The sequence below is a fragment of the Meriones unguiculatus genome, chromosome 4 (assembly GCF_030254825.1).
Source record: "Meriones unguiculatus strain TT.TT164.6M chromosome 4, Bangor_MerUng_6.1, whole genome shotgun sequence".
NCBI lineage: Eukaryota > Metazoa > Chordata > Mammalia > Rodentia > Muridae > Meriones > Meriones unguiculatus.
The window spans coordinates 98,107,524-98,124,055 of record NC_083352.1 but is presented as its reverse complement, the minus strand read 5'-3'; the positions used below and the strand labels follow the sequence as shown (position 1 = coordinate 98,124,055).

Below are 16,532 nucleotides of genomic sequence, written 5' to 3'. Positions count from 1 at the left end.
TCCAAGCTGCTCTGAATGGAAAGGGGTAAGAGAGCACATTCGAATCAGCGTCTCCCCAAAGTAGTTTAAAAACACACCTTTCCACATAAAGAGAGGAAAAAGAGGGTTGCGCTAGCGTGATTACTAAACACAGAGGCCAGTGAGACTGAAGGGGGATGGCAGAGAGCGAGAAGACCGAGGCTCACTGGGCATCCCCAGCTCCCAGAAGGGCATGCTGGCTAGAGAAGGGACCTATTTGACCTGCTTCCTGGACCCCTGACAAGGCTGGCTGTAAGACAGCGTCATCATCTTGAGGGCGTAACTCCGGACATCATTCTCCAAGATGTCTGGCAGTCAGCCTGGGGCCCGGCACACTAGGTGCCTTTTGAAGAGGTAGGAGGTCTCAACTTCCAGTAACCCGCCTGCGATTCGTCACAAAGCCCACGTGCGTGCCTCCGTTCGGGACAGTCCAAGCCAGGGAAATGAGATGTCAGCTTCACGCTGCTGCTCTGAGGAGCTTAGTTTTATTGTTCTCAACAACACAAAAGGCTGCCGTCTCCCTTTAAATAACAAACTATACAGATCACAGAGAGCAGAAATACAGATGGTTTCCATGGGAACACACATACGGATTCAATAAATAATATAAAATGCTTTTGTGCTAAAATAGAACTCTTGTCTCATAGTTACAGGTCCGTCCGGCTCTGTTATACAGAAAAGCCCAGATCTGCTATTACTTAAAACATAGAAAAATATAATTTAATAACAGAACTAAAAAAAAAAAAAAGCCAGTGTTGAATTTATAACCCACGTACAATGCAATGCATACAACCACAGGGCAGAAAAACCAAGGAAACAGAAAATAAATCACAGTTGATGATTGGAATGATTGTTCCATCCCGCCCTGCCGTCAAAGTCATTTTACATCTAGGGAAAAGTGAAAAGGGAAGCATAGGTGTTTGTTTCCAGAAAGGACTCTGAGACTATTAGAGAGAGGCTGAAGACCTAGCTTTATGCTATGGATTTGAATTGACTGTAAGAGAGTCTTTGTTCTTAATGAAAGGTGAACACTTTGAACCCACTTTCTGTGCCTGTTTTTAAAGGCCATTTAAAATGTGTGGGTTCTGCACATCTCGGGAACACGGCGCCTCCCGATCGCTTACTTGTAGGAGCGGTTGTACCTGTCTTGTGTCATAAAACAACCACTCTTAGTCTGTTGGTTATTTCTAAAGCCGGGCTTCACCAGGTAGCCCAGGCTGTCCTAGAACTTGCCATCTTCCCGTCTCAGTGTCCTGAACACTAGGGCTGCCGGTCTGAGACACGGTGCTGTGTTCTCTCTTATTCTTGACAATCAACAAAGACAACCCGAATGCCCACCAAGACCGTTTACAGCTCAGCCTTCCTCACCCCATAGCAACAAACAGAGGAAAACGAGGCCTGAACAAAGCAAGCCTCTTCACACAAGTGTGAGCAATTAAGACTTCCAAGTAAACCGCACTCCGGAAAGGAAAAGGGTTTTTTCTTTTTTTCTTTTTACATTTAGATTATGAAAGCTCCAGTGGAAATGGAGCTAAGCGTGCAGCGAGGCCTGCGGTATCTATCATTCTGTGACGTACACCCCGTGGTCCACATTCAGTGACAGTGACTAGGACACTGCCTCTCGCTGCCTGGGCTGCAAAGCCACGGTGTCAGGCGACAGACTCGGGGTTCGGGGTTGTACCACTGATGAGGCACCTTTCTGAGAATGTCCAGTGGAGAACACCAGGCACCTTCATGACGGGAGCAAGTCGGCCTCAGGGACAAAGCAAGAAAGCCTTGCAAAAATCACTTAGGAATTCTGAGGGAATCTCCCACCAGCTTCCATCATTTCTTCCTTGGTGCTTCATCACGCCAGAGGTATGGCTTCCAAGGGTACGGGGGCCCAAGCAAGCCTTCCCCCTCCGACCTCACCCTACCATAGACTCACTGTGATATCCCACTTGCCCGTCAGACAACCAAAATGGCCCATTTCCTGTCCTGAGGGGCTCACTATCCACTGGTGAACAATTGTGGCTTGCCGGGCCTCAGACCAGCTGCTTCTAACAATAGCTGGCTAACAGTCTGCTGCCCACCCTTCACTCCCACTGGGGGGTAAACCCAGAACCTGAGACCTATGAGCCACTGCCAACGGCCCTCGGTGTTCTGAACGCAGGGGCTTGCTATGTAGCCCAGGCTAGCCTAAAACTCATCGGCCTCCTGCCTCTGCCAATACATGCTGGGCTTGTAAGCCTTCCTCGTGTCTCCCCAGAGGGTCACAACCCACGCTTCACTGCTGGCTTTAACACGCACAGTTTGTAATGTCAGCCAATGGGCCCATCAATGTGTAACTCCTTTACCAAGAGTGACACAGGTTCTTCTCTCTGTCAACCACCACAGTGAGACGATTGTCATAGGCTTAGATTAAAAAAAAAAAAAAAAAAAAAGAAAGAAAGAAAGCACACATCACACTTAACTATGACCCAGAGGCAAAAGCACAGAGTCCCAAGAACAAGAGGGCATTATAGGTTAAAAAAAATAATAAGAATAAAGTGGGGTTTGCTAAAGGTTTTAATTCAGCGTGTCTCACGCAGCTGCTTTTAAGGTAATCTAACATTCTTGGGCTCTGCGTATTGATTCTTGCTTTATAGAACCAAGGCTTCTTAGGGCACAACTGGATAAAGGCGGCATCACCTGGATCGCTCCAGCCCAGAAACCTGAATAAAGTGTACACAGCGGCTTGTCCCGTTAACAGGACGATGAAAACTCTCAAACAGCCACGCGCAGCAGCCAGCCCAGCCGGCTTCTCCTTCTGCCCTCGCCGGACGCTGGGATGGAAAGACTGCCTCCGAGAAGGTGTCCACAGACCCATCACCAGCTCATTCCAATCTCTAGGACTCCAGCAAGGGCCGTCCGCCCTCCCTCCCGCCTGTGCCCTTGGGAGGGAAACGGGGTTGAGGGGACAAGATGGTTTACTTGGAATAAGCCTGAGGCAGGAGAACTCACAGGAGACCCTATACATACACACACAGACACACAGACACACATCTCTATTCCAAAAGAGAAAGAGCCTTAAAATTGACTTATTGTTATTGAAACAACTTACTGTTATTGAATATTGTTTATCGAAATAACTTACTGTTATTGAAACAACAACCCATGATACCTGCGAGAGTCTGGCTCGTTTTTATGTGGGTTCAGGACCCCATGATCCTGTGTCGTCTTTAAAAAAAGCCTTTGGTAGAGCTACCGCCCCAGTAGGAGATTTTCAAGGCTAGCCCAACACCTGCTGGGGTCAAGCCACCGACACTGTGTGCCTCGAAGAAGAGGCCAGAGACACAGCCCCCGCCCTGCCCGCCCCGCCCCCAGCTCTGATGATACTTGTACGAACTGTTCACTCCAGCCAAGCCTACACAGCATGTGCGTGTCTGGGGTAGAATCTGGATGCTATTCTTTTTAAGCAAGCAGGTACCTATGCCAGGTGTGGCCGCATTCCCACACCAGAGGCTGTGAACAGTGTCGCTAGCCTGTGAGCTCAGACACCGAATGGGTGGCGAGTCGGGCACCGAGACACTGATGGACCCTCCTGGTGCATTATCTTCCTTGCTCTCAAAAGATAACCGCAATTTAAAAAAAAAAAAAAAAACAGTAAATAAATAAACAGCTTGTTTTCCCAGCACAGAAACGTTAAGAATACACACCGGGGACTGTAAGGAAGATCCAGGACAGAATACAAAAAATTCTGATGTTAGGTTTCTTTATGTGTTCAAGCTGTTCATTTGAGACTCAATAACATAAGCCCCTGGGGATCGGCCAGGTCCACAGAGACCTTTGAGGACCTGTGTTTCAGTGTGGTGACAAGGGGACGCGGCATTCATTCAGGGCAGCGTCAGAGAAAACCTTTAAGGGAAGGGTGCTGGGCTAACTGCCGCCCTGTCAGGGTGATCCAGTGTGCCGTGCGTTAATGAGAGCATGATGAGGGGGAAGCCAGGGCGCACGGGAGACCGCCGGAACACCGGCACCCATCAGTCTGAGTTCGTTAGAAATTATACGGAAAGGCTAGGCAGCAACTCTTCTCTACCTTGGGCACATCCTCGGATACGCATCCCAGGGGGAGATGAAGGACCCTCTGTCACAGACCTGCCCACCACAGAGACCACGAGTCCACACGTGGATGGCACATAGGAGTTGCCCGCATCCTGTCTGACGTGAAGTCTTGGGGCATCTCCCCGGTTGTGCTGACCAGAAGTGGCCATGATGGATGCCATGGAGATTCCTCAAGGGGACAATCTAACCTTTCCCCTCTGACTGGCATTCCTGGAGCCATCAGAGGCAGGCAGTGCACATGGGTCTCGGCGCCACCTCGTCACCTCTGGGACAGCAAGGAGTCAGCCCTGACCTACAGAGACCCCTAGGCTGCCGTGCCTCCTCCAGGATCTGGGGCCATAGCCCCCACACCTCAGGAGGGCACTCAGACACAGCAAGGCCTGGGACGGGCCGCTGCAGTCCGAGAGACCGTGGTCCCGCCCCAGAGATGCCGGATGCCGGACATAAAAGCTTGAGCGGTAAGGGTCGTTTCACGTTCTGGGGTCCGTGGATACCAAAGTGAGTGGGTACGCAGAAAAAAATGCCTTCTGCTTCTTCGCTAATTGGGAGTGTGGCTAGGCCGGCCCTGAGGATGGCCCGGCTGCTGCTGCAGGGCCATCTTTGTGTCATGGGCCTCCTTAGCCGGGGCTCAGAACCGCCGTGTCTTGGCCCCACAAGGCTCCCCGTCGCTCCGCTCCACTCCTGGGCTGAAGAGCTGGGGCCCGTCCTTCAGGCCCTGCTGCTCTGTGGTTCAGAGGCCGCTGCTGGTTTTGTGACACAGCGGTGGCTTGGAGAACTCCAGGATGGTGGCACGCTGCTGGTGGAGGAACTTGGGGGCCCGGCGCAGCAGCCGTTGGGCCTCGGTGAAGGTGTGGGTCAGCTCCTTCAGCCACTGTGCGAACTCAGGGTCACTCTGTACAGACACAGGGCGGGAATGGGGACCCGTCTACCCATCTGCCAATGGTATCTATCAATGGCTATGGTCCCAGGGGGCGTGAACCCAGACACATGCTGTCAGCCCTGAAGCTTAAGGAGGGTGTCAGCACTGGAGAGGCCGAGCCAGGAGAGACCTGAGTTCCTGGCCACCCTGGACTACATAGTAAGACCCCCTTTCCAACCACAGGCTAAAAGGTACCCTTGTTCTACTGGTTTCTCTGCCTCCACCCTACAAAAACCTGCCTGTGCACAGGCCGAAGTATACCAGGGAGAAATGATCAGAGATGAAAGTTGAGCTCCAGCACAACTAGAGAAAAACACAGTGTCCCCTGGAAAAGTCCCTCTGGAATCTCGGAGATAAGCTGGAAGGTCAGACTCCAGCCACCAGCCACCCCTGGGCAGCCCCCAGACCCAACTGCCATGTCACTGCACTCTCTCTCCTGCTAACACTGTGATGTGACTCCATTTACCTAAACCTCATGCTCCTAAATCCGTGGGAGAGGCAAGGGGAGGCTTAGGAACCTGGCAGCAGCCCTGAGATGGTCCCATCCTGTACGCTTTTATCCCAGGGGATGTCAGTAAAAAACTCACCTCGCACTGCAAGACAAATTGCTTCCCTCCCTTTATTCTGAATAAAATGCATTTTCTGTCTTTAATCTGGGTCTCCTCCACAGACAAGATCTGTTCCATGGTCAGTAAATTTTGCTAAACACAAATAGAAAAGATAACAATTACTTTGGTATTCAGAGAGCTCTTAGGAGAAAAAAAAAATCAAAGAGTACATTTTCAAACACAAATGGCGTCTTTCCCCTTTCTTGTCTGATATTCTAGAAATAAGGAGAATGGCTACAAATCTCTCTCTCTCTCAATCTCTCTCAATCTCTCTCTCTCTTTCTTTCTCTCTCTCTCTCTCTCTCTCTCTCTCTCTCTCTCACACACACACACACACACACAAGCCCAAAGTAAAATGCCTGGAAGAAAATGCCAGGAAAGCAACACTTCCGTAAAGGCCCGTGGCCTGGTGTTCCGTGTTACAGTGCTGGTCTGGGCAGCTGTGAATGGGCAGGGCCACCTCCCAGGGGCATCTGCTGCTGTTCAGCCATCATCAGGAGAACAGGGAGCAGCAATGGATGACAGGTGGGTGACAGCTGAGGTGTGGAGATAGCCTAAGACGCTGGAGCCATCTTGGTCTATGTCAAAAAGACCCAAATATAGGCGGCATTCTCAAGGGGCCTCCAAGTGGAGCCAGCGTGACGGCTCAGCAGGAGGCCACAGCACCTGAGTTCCTCCCTGTTAATTTGGGGGGGGTTGTCTGTTTGTTTATATCCTAGATAAAGTTCACAGGGATCTGGCGTGAAGAGCTTCAGGAAAAACTCCCATACACTCTGTTCCTCTGTTCATTCTTACAGAGGTAGCTCGGGGAACTGCCTAGCTTCACACAAAACACTAAATGAGGAGGAGGGAAGGAGAGAGAGAGAGAGAGAGACAGAGGGAAACAGAGGAGACTCTACTGGAACCACGACAACTTGCTTTGGCCTCCACAGTGAGGCTAACAGAGGACTTCCTGCCCAGGCTCCTGGAAGACCTGCCAGCAAAGAGTTGCATCTTGGGGCAACCACAGAACTTCTGATTTAGTGCATCAAATCTTGGAGATTTTAATTTCAAAGGACCTTCCTGCGCAGTGGGCGAGGTGACCACAGACGACTGCCAGCGTTTGGAATTGCCTCGGACATCACCAACATTTGTCAACAAACAAACAAACAAACAAACAAACCCATGACTCAGATAGGATGAAAGAGGTGAGGCTTCTGCTTAGCTCCTCTGACCCTGGGGGCGGGGCTGCTGAGCCTCACTGCTGCCTCTCCACACACAGAACATGTCCTGTCCCTGGGGACCATGCTGACACGCACTGTGGCCTGCCCTGGCTCGCTGCAGACAGCACCCTCTCCATCCAGGTTGGCCCCCTCCTGGGCCTCTCACACGGTAAGTGTTTAATGGAAGTAGCCTGCCTTGTCCCTTTGCTAACAGTAGCTGCCCTGGAATACCTCCCCCCCCTCCCCCGGTAAATCTGGTGTCGAACCCTGGGAGCCACTAACCACTGAGTTTGTTTCCATCACCTGGCCTTGGGAAAGCCTGACATAATCATGGGAGCTCTTACACATTCTGTGCCTCTCCATCCACAGGTGAGAAACTGAGGCCCAGAGAGGTACTTCGGGGTGTCCTGAGTCCAGCGGGCAATGAGCTGGGATGTCTGCTTTGCTCATCTCCCATCCTAGCTGTTAGCCGTTGCCCTCCCCAGCCCCCACTGGGCCCTGACGCTGCTGGACTAGGGACTCAGTCTTCCAGACGACTCCTTCGTCTTACTCTCGGAAGGGGCTTAAACGTTAGTTAGGCCACAGCAGCCCTGGTTTCTGTGACCCTGGAGACAGAGGGTGTGAGGCAGTGTGAGTGAGCCGCCCGGGGCTGACTCACCCGAGACTCGCCCTCTCCTCTCCACTCCAGTCTGTTGGGGAACAGGTAAAAGTAGCGTCTCTGCCACTGCGTGAGGAAGGGGTTCCCCAGCTTCAGCATGAACCCGTGCATGATGCAGTCCTTTCCCAGGGCGTAATCTGCGGGGGGTGGGGGGATGGGGACACAGCGTCACTCAGGTCCTGAGCCAGCCCACAGACAACACACTCTGGGGCTGCAGAGGGGCCCCAGGATCTCGGGATTTGAACCTGCAACTCTGACGTGGCAAAATGTTTGCTCCCAAACCTTTTTATTTATTTATTTATTTATTTAACTATATGTATGAGAATGACTGCTAAATAAGACTGCTTAATTGTGAATTCTCTCCAAAGGTCCACTGCCAATTCGGGAAGCTGTCCCTTAATCCACTCTCATCCTAAGAATGGTTCTGCAGCCAGGGCTCTCCCTCCAAGGTTAAAGTGGCATCCACAGGGCACTCATCCTCGGCTCACTGCCCACGGGGACACTGAGGGCAGCAACTGCAATGGGCGCTGACTGAGTCTCTAGGCAAGTGCATTCTTGAAGGAGAACGGGTGACCCGCTTCATGACCATCATTAAAGCCTTGGCGACTGTGTTAAAATCACTCAGTCATCCATCAATCTGCCCCGGGAGCCACGGGGGCTAGGCATGGGGCTACGTTTTGTGGGTTCATCCAGGAACAATGATTTTTAAAAAAAGATAAAACCTGCCTAGCCTTGGGAGCTTATAATCTAGAGAGGTCACCGCCCCGAAAAGGGTGAAACCCACGTGTCCCCTGAGACAGGGAGAAAGGAGAGGACTGGGGAGGGAGGCAGGGGTGGGACCCAGAGAGCTGGCCGTCTGGTATGGGCTTGCAATTCTGGGCGGAGTGAACGCGCATTTGTCCCGGGCCCGGGTGCTGTGCCATGCATGTCTGTCATGGAGACTTGTGGAATCTCACCGGGCATGTCCTTCACTCTGTGACACTCCATCCCCAAAGTGCCAGGGGAGGTGATGCCCCAGGTCTGAGATAGCTCCGCCTCCCTCAGGAGCACCTCCATCACCTGGTCACCTGGTGACTCAGCCCTTCCAACCCACAGGAAACCCATGCGTGGAAGAGCTTGAGGCACTTGGCCGCTCACCTTCCTCCTGACCCAGCTGCTTGTTTTTAGCTCTCCTCCGGGCCTCGATCTTATCCGTGTCGGCGTTGACGGCGGCGTAGATGGTGTCCACCACTTCCTGCTGCCAGCGCTCAGAGATCACCAGCGGGAAGTTCTTGTAGAGATCCTGGTCACAGTCCAGCAGCTGGGGGTGAGAGGGAAGACGGGGCATGTGCTCAAGCGCCTGCCCGGACTCAGGGCAGCCGGCACCATGGCCGTGGGACCCCTCACGGTCACGGGGAGAGACACACTCACGGGTCTTTACCATCCCGAGACACAGCCACGCTGGTCTGGGCCTGGCCTTCAGTGGCGTCGGGGTATTTTTTTGCCAATGAAAATGAGCATACGTTGACTTTTTTAAATTATTAAAAAACATTTTTTTTTGCTTGTGTATGTGTGGCTATATGTGTGTATGTGGTGCACGTGTTCCTGTGTGTGTGAATGTGTATGGGAGTACATGGATGTGTATGTACATGTCTGAGTATATGTGCATGTATGTGTGTGTGTATGTAGGTCAGAGGTTAGCACTAGTGTCTTCCCCTATGACTTATTTACTTATTTATGTGTGGGGGAGAGAGTGTCTCACTGAGCATGCAGCTTAGAGACTGACTAAACCAGCTGGCTGGCAAGACCCAGGCCTCCTCTCGTCTCTCCTCCCCTCACTTCCCACACTGGGTACGAGTGTGCCCCACCGTGCCTAATCTGCACGTGGGCCAGAGCTGTGAACTCGGTCGCCCGTGCACAGCAAGCCGTTTCCTGAATGCTCTGTCGGTCTTCCCAGCCCCGCCCCCTAGCGCTGTAGTAAGAACGGATGCGGGTCTGCGCAGTGTTTGGAATCTGGTCAGGGTAGACAGCCAGGCCGGCTGACCCCCCTCAGATGATCTGAAAAGGCGGGAAAGCTCCCCGCAGGCTGCAGCTACCTGGGACCTCACCCACCACCGTCAACTGGTGTTTAAGTGTGAGTGGCATGGAGTGTGGGCCCCCATCTCTGAGAGCCGCAGTGTTGGGGCACACATTCCTCAACAGCGTTTCTGTTACTGGGATGCCCCTGTCCCACCCTCTAAGGCAGGCTGCGCTGGGAATCCAGGAGACACAGTGGCTCTGACCCAGGTTAAGCCCAGGCGGTGGGAGCTGCCTCTGCCAGAGCAGCCTGAAACTCGGTGTCCTCTGGGAGACAGAGAGCTGACAGCTACAGCAGCAGGCGGCCTGCTTCGAAAGGAAAGGAGACGCTCGGCATTGGCCCCAGGAGGGACTTCCACCTACCCCGGTCTGGGGCATCCTGTCCAGCCTGACAGGCCAAGGCGCCCTGGTGACTGGCAGCTGATGTTGACTGCTGGAGCCTTCTCTACTTCCAACTTCTTCCTGTGACCGAACTAAGCCCGGAGCTAAAGTCCTCTGCTGTTGTGAATGTGCTGAGAGGCATGCATACGCATGTGTGTGTATACATATGCACGCATGTGCCTGTGTATGTGTTTGTGTGTGCATGCGCGTGCAGGTTTATGTGAACACACATGTGTACATGCATCTGTACATGTTTGTGTGTGTATACGTGCACATATGTGTATGTATGACTGTGTACGTGTTCTCTGGGCAGCCCCAGGATGGCAGACCTCAGGAAGTCCCTGGCCAGAGTGGACACACGTACTCTGCATTCCCCAGACAACCACCTCTGTCTATAGACACGTGGTCTCAACCTCTGAATTTCTCAAAGTCCACCTGTGCTTTGCCCGGGCTGCCAATAATGAACTAGAGCAGCAGGGCCGGGCACACCTGTGAGCCCCGCCCCTGGCACACTGAAGCAAGGAGGACTTCTCATTCAAGGCCAGCCGGGACTACATGCCAAGTTTGATGCCAGCCTGAGATACACAGCAGAAACTCACCTCAAAAACAACCCCCCCCCAAAAAAAAAAAAAAAAACCGAAGAAGAAATAAATTAGGAGAACAGGAGAATTTATGTTGGTACGAGATCATGATTTTAAAAAAAGCAAAAATCCCAAACCAAAACTGAACCACCACATCTCTGCAGCCGTTTTTAATCATAAAGCTCGGGGTTGTTTCTAGCTCCTTCCCTGGCCAGGGCTCTGGCTCCCAGCTCCACTCAGCCCTCGGAGACTCCACGTTGGGAGTCACACCCATGATACCCCATGGCCTCCAGGGGTCAGCCTCCTCTCCAGGGGCCTCTGCCTCTGCCAGTCGCCCCTGCTCACAGCTGCTTCCCCTCCCAGCCTGTGCCTCCACTCTGCCCCAGGACTCTTGCTCCCGGTGACAGCTCCCGCCAGGCCCCAGCCACGGCACCTGCTGCTCTCTCTCCAGGCAGCAGGCATGAGTCTGACAGGACACCCATGGCCTGCCGCCGGAGGGAAAGCTCAGGGGTGAGAAAGCGAGCGACTTCATTTGCGGGATAAACTCAGGCAGTGGAGAATAAGCCAGGCCCTGGAAAACGGCAGAGTCAGGGGCAGACGACAGGCTGGCAGCCGGGCGGTGTGACCCGATGACTTAGCGTTCTGAAGATGGTAATTTTCTCTCAGGACTCACTGGGAGAAGTCATGAGAAGTCACTGTGACTGTGTCTTCTCTCCGTCTGGAGAAACAGAGCTGTGCACCGAAGTCTGAAAAACTCGGGGATGCTAGGACCACGATCAATTCGTCCTTGATTGACAAGCGCAAAGAGATCCGTGCTGTCTGCGCATTCCCTCCTGACAGGGAGGCCCTAGACTCTGAGCGTGAAAACCACAGATTCTTCTGCTTGGGGTGGGAAGTGTCTGGATCGGCTGTAACTGTCTCAGATCACACGTCACAAACAAACAAACAAACGTGAACGCTCTGCCGCTCATCCACATGAACAGAGCAGGAAAAAGAAGGCTGAAGAGGCTTCCACAGTGGTTGGCCTATTACCCCGGTACTCGAGAGGCTGAGGAGGCAGCTTGGGTTCCAGGCACATCGGGCTACAGAGTGAGTTCAGGGGCTGGTCATGTACCTGGCCATGGCATGGTTGTCGGACACGTGCAAGGGGCCCAGTCAGTCCCTAGCCAACACACACACAGTGACTCTCATGGAGCATGTACCTTAATGCCTTTGGTGTCCTCCTCATCAAAGGAGCCGATGTCAAAGGCATCCGCTGCGTTGACCTCTCCCCGAGGCGGGATTAGGGGCGGCGAGTACTGGAAGAGCCAAGAGGTGGGTGGGGCACAGTTACCTGCTGTGTATTGCCCCAGCCCAAGGCAACAGACTATAAAAAGAACACGGCCCCGGCCTTCAGAGAGCAAAGCCCACCCAGAGCCCCAAGCCGCAAACCCTCTTCAGTGCTGGCTGCCCAGGGGATGGGTGCATGGCAGGTAGGCAGGCAGCCCCTCGGCCCTGTCGAAGCCACTGCCACGCTGCAGCTGGGCTTCACATGCAAGCATATTTGAAAAATTCAACCGGGGTGTTTTTGCTCTCTGGGCGACAGGGTGCAAGCCCTGAGGACAGGGGTCAGTCTGTGCCCTTTGGACAGTAATGGCCAGGAGGAGCCCCGGTGTGCTCCTCCTGAATCTATTCCATCCGTAGATGGCTGAACCACACATGCAAAACTCAGGCATTTCTGGCCTGTCTGAAGACAAGAGAAAGAGGAGCCTCCCCAGCAGGAGTCTCCTCCACCGTGACAAGCCCAGGCCTGTAGGCGACCTGGGGTGGGGAGGCTGGAGGGACAGAGTCAGGAAGGCAGACACAGTGCCCAGAGGGTCCTGAGGGATACCTTCCGCAAGTACACGTGCTGCCAGTCAATGCCCCTGAAGAAGGAGTGCTCCTTCACCTCCTGTGCCCTGGGGAAGGAGAGAGGGAGAGACAGACAGAGTCCTGCAGAGGTCAGCTGGGAAATGTGACAGCTGCTATGCCAAACTGTCTCCCAATAAGAACCACAGGGGGCTTCCCATCCCTCTAAGAACCCAAGAGCAGGCTGCCAAACAGCCTGGGGGCAGAGTGCTTGCCGAGGAAGCAGGAGACCCTGAGGTGGATTCCTGGCTCCTGTGCTAAGGTCAGACTGGCATGGTAGCAAGGGCAGACACAGGGGATGCCCTGAGCAGCTAGCCAGACAAGCCCGGTCAGGACCCTCTGCATTCTAGGGAGGGACCTGCCTCAGTGTACAGGTACAGATTTATCAAGAATGACACCCATCAGTCTTGGGTACGCGCACACACACACACACACACACACACACGTGCACACACACACACACACACACACACGTGCACACACACACACACACACACGCAGACTCCGTGCACATGTACATGTACATATAAACACTTGCATGCTCACATACACACACTCTCAAGCATACTCACACATACAGACACACACACGTACTTGCATGTCCGCGTACATGTACACACAGAGAAACAGACTACATGTATACATACATGTACACACACATCTCATGCACACATATACACACCCCCATGCATACTCATATACACGCTCATACATATACATACACACATACATGTGCACATAAACAAACGTTCACACACATGCACACACGTGAGCAAGAAAGCAAGAGGTCACTCTCAGAGAGCAGGGACGATGCTGCCGTGACCACAGGCACCAGTGCCAGGCCTGGGAAGATGTCCCGTTCGCCCAGATGTATACTGAAGCCTCAGACAGCCTGGCAGCTCCCACAGATACACACATGTACACCCACGCCGTGTACAAGCACGCGACAACACAGTCCGAAGAAGAGCGACGACGCTGCAGGGCCATACGTTAAAGTATCTCTGCAGATGCCCGTCAGCCGTGACGGACAGAAGGATGGGATAAGGGCAGGACTGTGAAGCCTCCAGTGCTGACTTAGAGCGAAACTCCAACAGCACAACTTATGCCACCCCCACCCCCCATCAGATGAGTAAACAAAGGCCTTGAAGGTCAGGATCAAGGCTGAGTGCACACAGCAGAGTCACATGCTGAGTCCAGGCCCATCTCCCTGCCCCAGCAATGGTTCCTGTGGGCTGGTCCTCACCTGGGCCCTGCCCATCTCTATTAACTCCCAGGAGCCTGCCCCAAGCCCCCAGCTCCAGAGCGGGCAGCCTGAGCACTCACTTGGCATGATCTTCCCCCTCCTCCATCCTCAGTGACCCCAACAGCTCTGCCCTCCTGAGACACAGCAGCATGGCCCCTGCCCCTCTTAGCCCTCCCTCCGTGGCCCGGTATGTGCGATGCTCAAAGCCAGGCACACATCTCCTCACGGGCTCAGCGTACCACACGAGCCACTTGACAACTGCTTGGGGAGGACTTGGAGTTGGTGAGAACCCCACGAGAAGCCGGCACCCACGTCCCAGCAACCGTGTCCCAGGGACCCTGTCCTGTTCCTGCCCGGGCCTGCTGCTGTCTACCCACAGCAGGCTGAGCGCATGGCAGGGGAACTAGAGGGGGGCTGGAGTCCAGCCTGGCTTCTTCTCCTTCACGCTGCCACAGGAACCGAGGGGGTTGGGGGGAACACAGAAACGCGTGTGCCTTGGGGACCCAAGAGGGGCTGTCCATAGGTAGATGGGAGTGGTCTGCAGTGCAGGCAGGGGGCACATCGGCCGCCCTGGGGTGTAGGATGGGCTGACTCCTGTGTGTGTGTGCCTGTGTTCGTGTATGTGTGTATATGTACATGTATGGGTGTGGGTGTGGATGTGTGTTTGGGCTGGGACCCTTCATGGAGACTCGAGAATCTTGAGCACACATACACATAACACACATATACACACACACGAGTGCACACACAGACACACACGTGCACACGCCCACACAGGCACATTCACCCACACACCAAACCTGTCCTCACCTCTGACTCCCCAAATCCCCACAACTGGCTGTGTATTCTAACAGGAGGAAAGGCCCTGGAAGGTTTGACATTTGAAAACTCAAACTTGCCAAAGAGCTTTTTTTTAAAACAAAACAAAACAAAACAAAATCAATAGAAGAGTTGGGGATCTAACTGATGGGAGTAAAACAAGGAATCGGAGGCAAGAGCCGGCTTGAACACAAGATCGGGAGCTCGGAGGAGCAGCCTGCTAGACAGAAGTGCTAAGAGAAAAGGGGCAGAGAGCAGGACCAGGAGAGAGTGCACACCAGCCTCAGAGCTGCCCCAGGCCGAACATCAGGTTGGTTTCAGGGCCAGTGCTCACCCCGCAGCCTCTCTCTAAGGGGCTACTTGGGAACATATTGCAGCTAAAAGATTGGGGCTCAGGAAAGTAGATGGCCCTAGGGTCAGGGAGACAGCAGACTCAGGAATCCCAAGTGCCACAGAGGCCAGGGAAAGGGAGAAAGGCCACACCCAGTTCCCACAGAACTTGGGAAGAACAATGAAAACCAGCACAAATCTCTCTCTTTCTCTCTCCCTCCCTCCCTCTCCCCTACCTTCCCCTCCTTTCCCTCTCCCCACTTCCCTATTCTCCCACCTTCCCCTCCCCCCCAGCACCTGTTTGAACGCAGATTTCCCAGCTGGCCACACTGCTTGGGGAGGCTGGAATCTTTAGTAAGTGGGGCTTGGCTCCAAGAAAGGATTCGATTTGAAGAAAATCCTCCAGTTCTCCCATCTCTGCTTCCTGCTTCTCTGAGATGCAAGCCCCACCCTCGCCCCCACCCGAAGACTGACCCACAGCACTCTGACTTCCAGCCATGGACAGGCTGACCCCTCTGAAACCATGGGAAGAAGCAAACATGTCCTCCCTCGGGGCATTTCCACCTGGTACTGTAAGGGCAATGGGATGGGCAACCAACCAGCGTGCCACATGACCCGTTTGGAGACTCTGAGAGTCGGCCTACCCGCCTCCACAGCATCCCAGCCGCTGGCTCACGTCCCGCTGGAGCAGCCCCTCCAGGAGGGACCTCAGCTCAGGGGAGAAGGCATCGGGAAGCTGCACGTTCTAGGGAGAGAAGAGACGGGTGTCAGAGGCCCATCCTAAGACGGTGGCCTCATGCCCAACGGGAGTCAAGACTGCTCCTTGGGTAAGGGAAGATCCAAACTATATTCACTAAGATTCACAGTAAGTCTAAAATGGCTACTGATTGGTTTTAATGGTTACGGATTGGTGTGAGGAGCCAGTGGCCGTGACCTCTCCTTCTGCAGGGGGTCATCTCTTCCATTTGTCTCACGGCCGTGTCTGCTCTCCCGCTTTCTACATCCTTCTTATTCTGTTCACTTGCAAATCTGGTCTTTTTCCCCAGCTGTATATCCACTCACATTTTCTTTTTCTTTCAAAATGTCCCCCTGGAATGGATGTCCCCTAGGCCTGTGTGGCAAGCACTTTCCCCCCAGGGCCATCCCTCCAGCCCTGTGGCACCTTATGCTATTCTATGGCACATTTCGCCAGCAACAGAACACGACGCAGAAACCATCCACTGGTGTCTTACCACCGTTAGGGTCATGCGGTCTATCTCATGCTTGTCTTTGGTTTTGTGCTGTCTGAAAGGGCTGTGGCTGTGGAGGTAAAAGGAAGCGCTGTTAAAACATGCCATTGGGTGACTTAGTTACAGGCACTGACTGACAGTCAGGTAGAATATAACACTCGGACATTCGGAGATCATAAACACTTGCCACTGCTGGAAACAAAGCCCCGCCACAGGACCCCACAGACTGGGTCCTGAAGGAGCCAGGCACTCGTGAGCAGCCTCGCTGTAGTGACATTGTGGCAGAAAGGCAGGCGTCCCTGGTTAAAATCACCAGCGAAGCACAGGCATCAGGCGGCCACGCAACGCCAAGGCGTGAGGGCTGCGGTGGCTGTAACGCAACTTCTGCAGGCTGGCTCCCGAAATAGCCTGGGGTTGCACCAGAGAGTCCCCAGGCGAATGCGGGGTGCCCAGCATGACACACGCAGCCCGGGTCACAAAGGGCTGTACCAGCAAGCCCAGACTTGTTGTGCCCAGGAT

General features: G+C 53.6%; 1 protein-coding gene across 2 annotated transcripts in view; it reads right to left on the bottom strand.

The window, feature by feature from the left end:
- Positions 1-474: 474 nt before the first annotated feature.
- The window catches only part of Grk3 (G protein-coupled receptor kinase 3), a 91,382-nt gene continuing 75,324 nt past the window's right edge, over positions 475-16,532 (bottom strand). Inside the window, exons 14-21 of one of the 2 annotated variants that reach the window (XM_021646322.2) lie at positions 16,017-16,083; positions 15,429-15,529; positions 12,376-12,442; positions 11,708-11,803; positions 8,626-8,788; positions 7,489-7,625; positions 5,608-5,721; positions 475-4,993 (exon numbers count right to left, since the gene is read on the bottom strand). In XM_021646322.2, coding sequence (XP_021501997.1) covers positions 4,832-4,993; positions 5,608-5,721; positions 7,489-7,625; positions 8,626-8,788; positions 11,708-11,803; positions 12,376-12,442; positions 15,429-15,529; positions 16,017-16,083 — 907 coding nt within the window. In that variant the 3' untranslated portion in view covers positions 475-4,831. The remainder of the gene's footprint in view (positions 4,994-5,607; positions 5,722-7,488; positions 7,626-8,625; positions 8,789-11,707; positions 11,804-12,375; positions 12,443-15,428; positions 15,530-16,016; positions 16,084-16,532) is intronic. The other variant, XM_060382603.1, reaches the window with a different exon arrangement.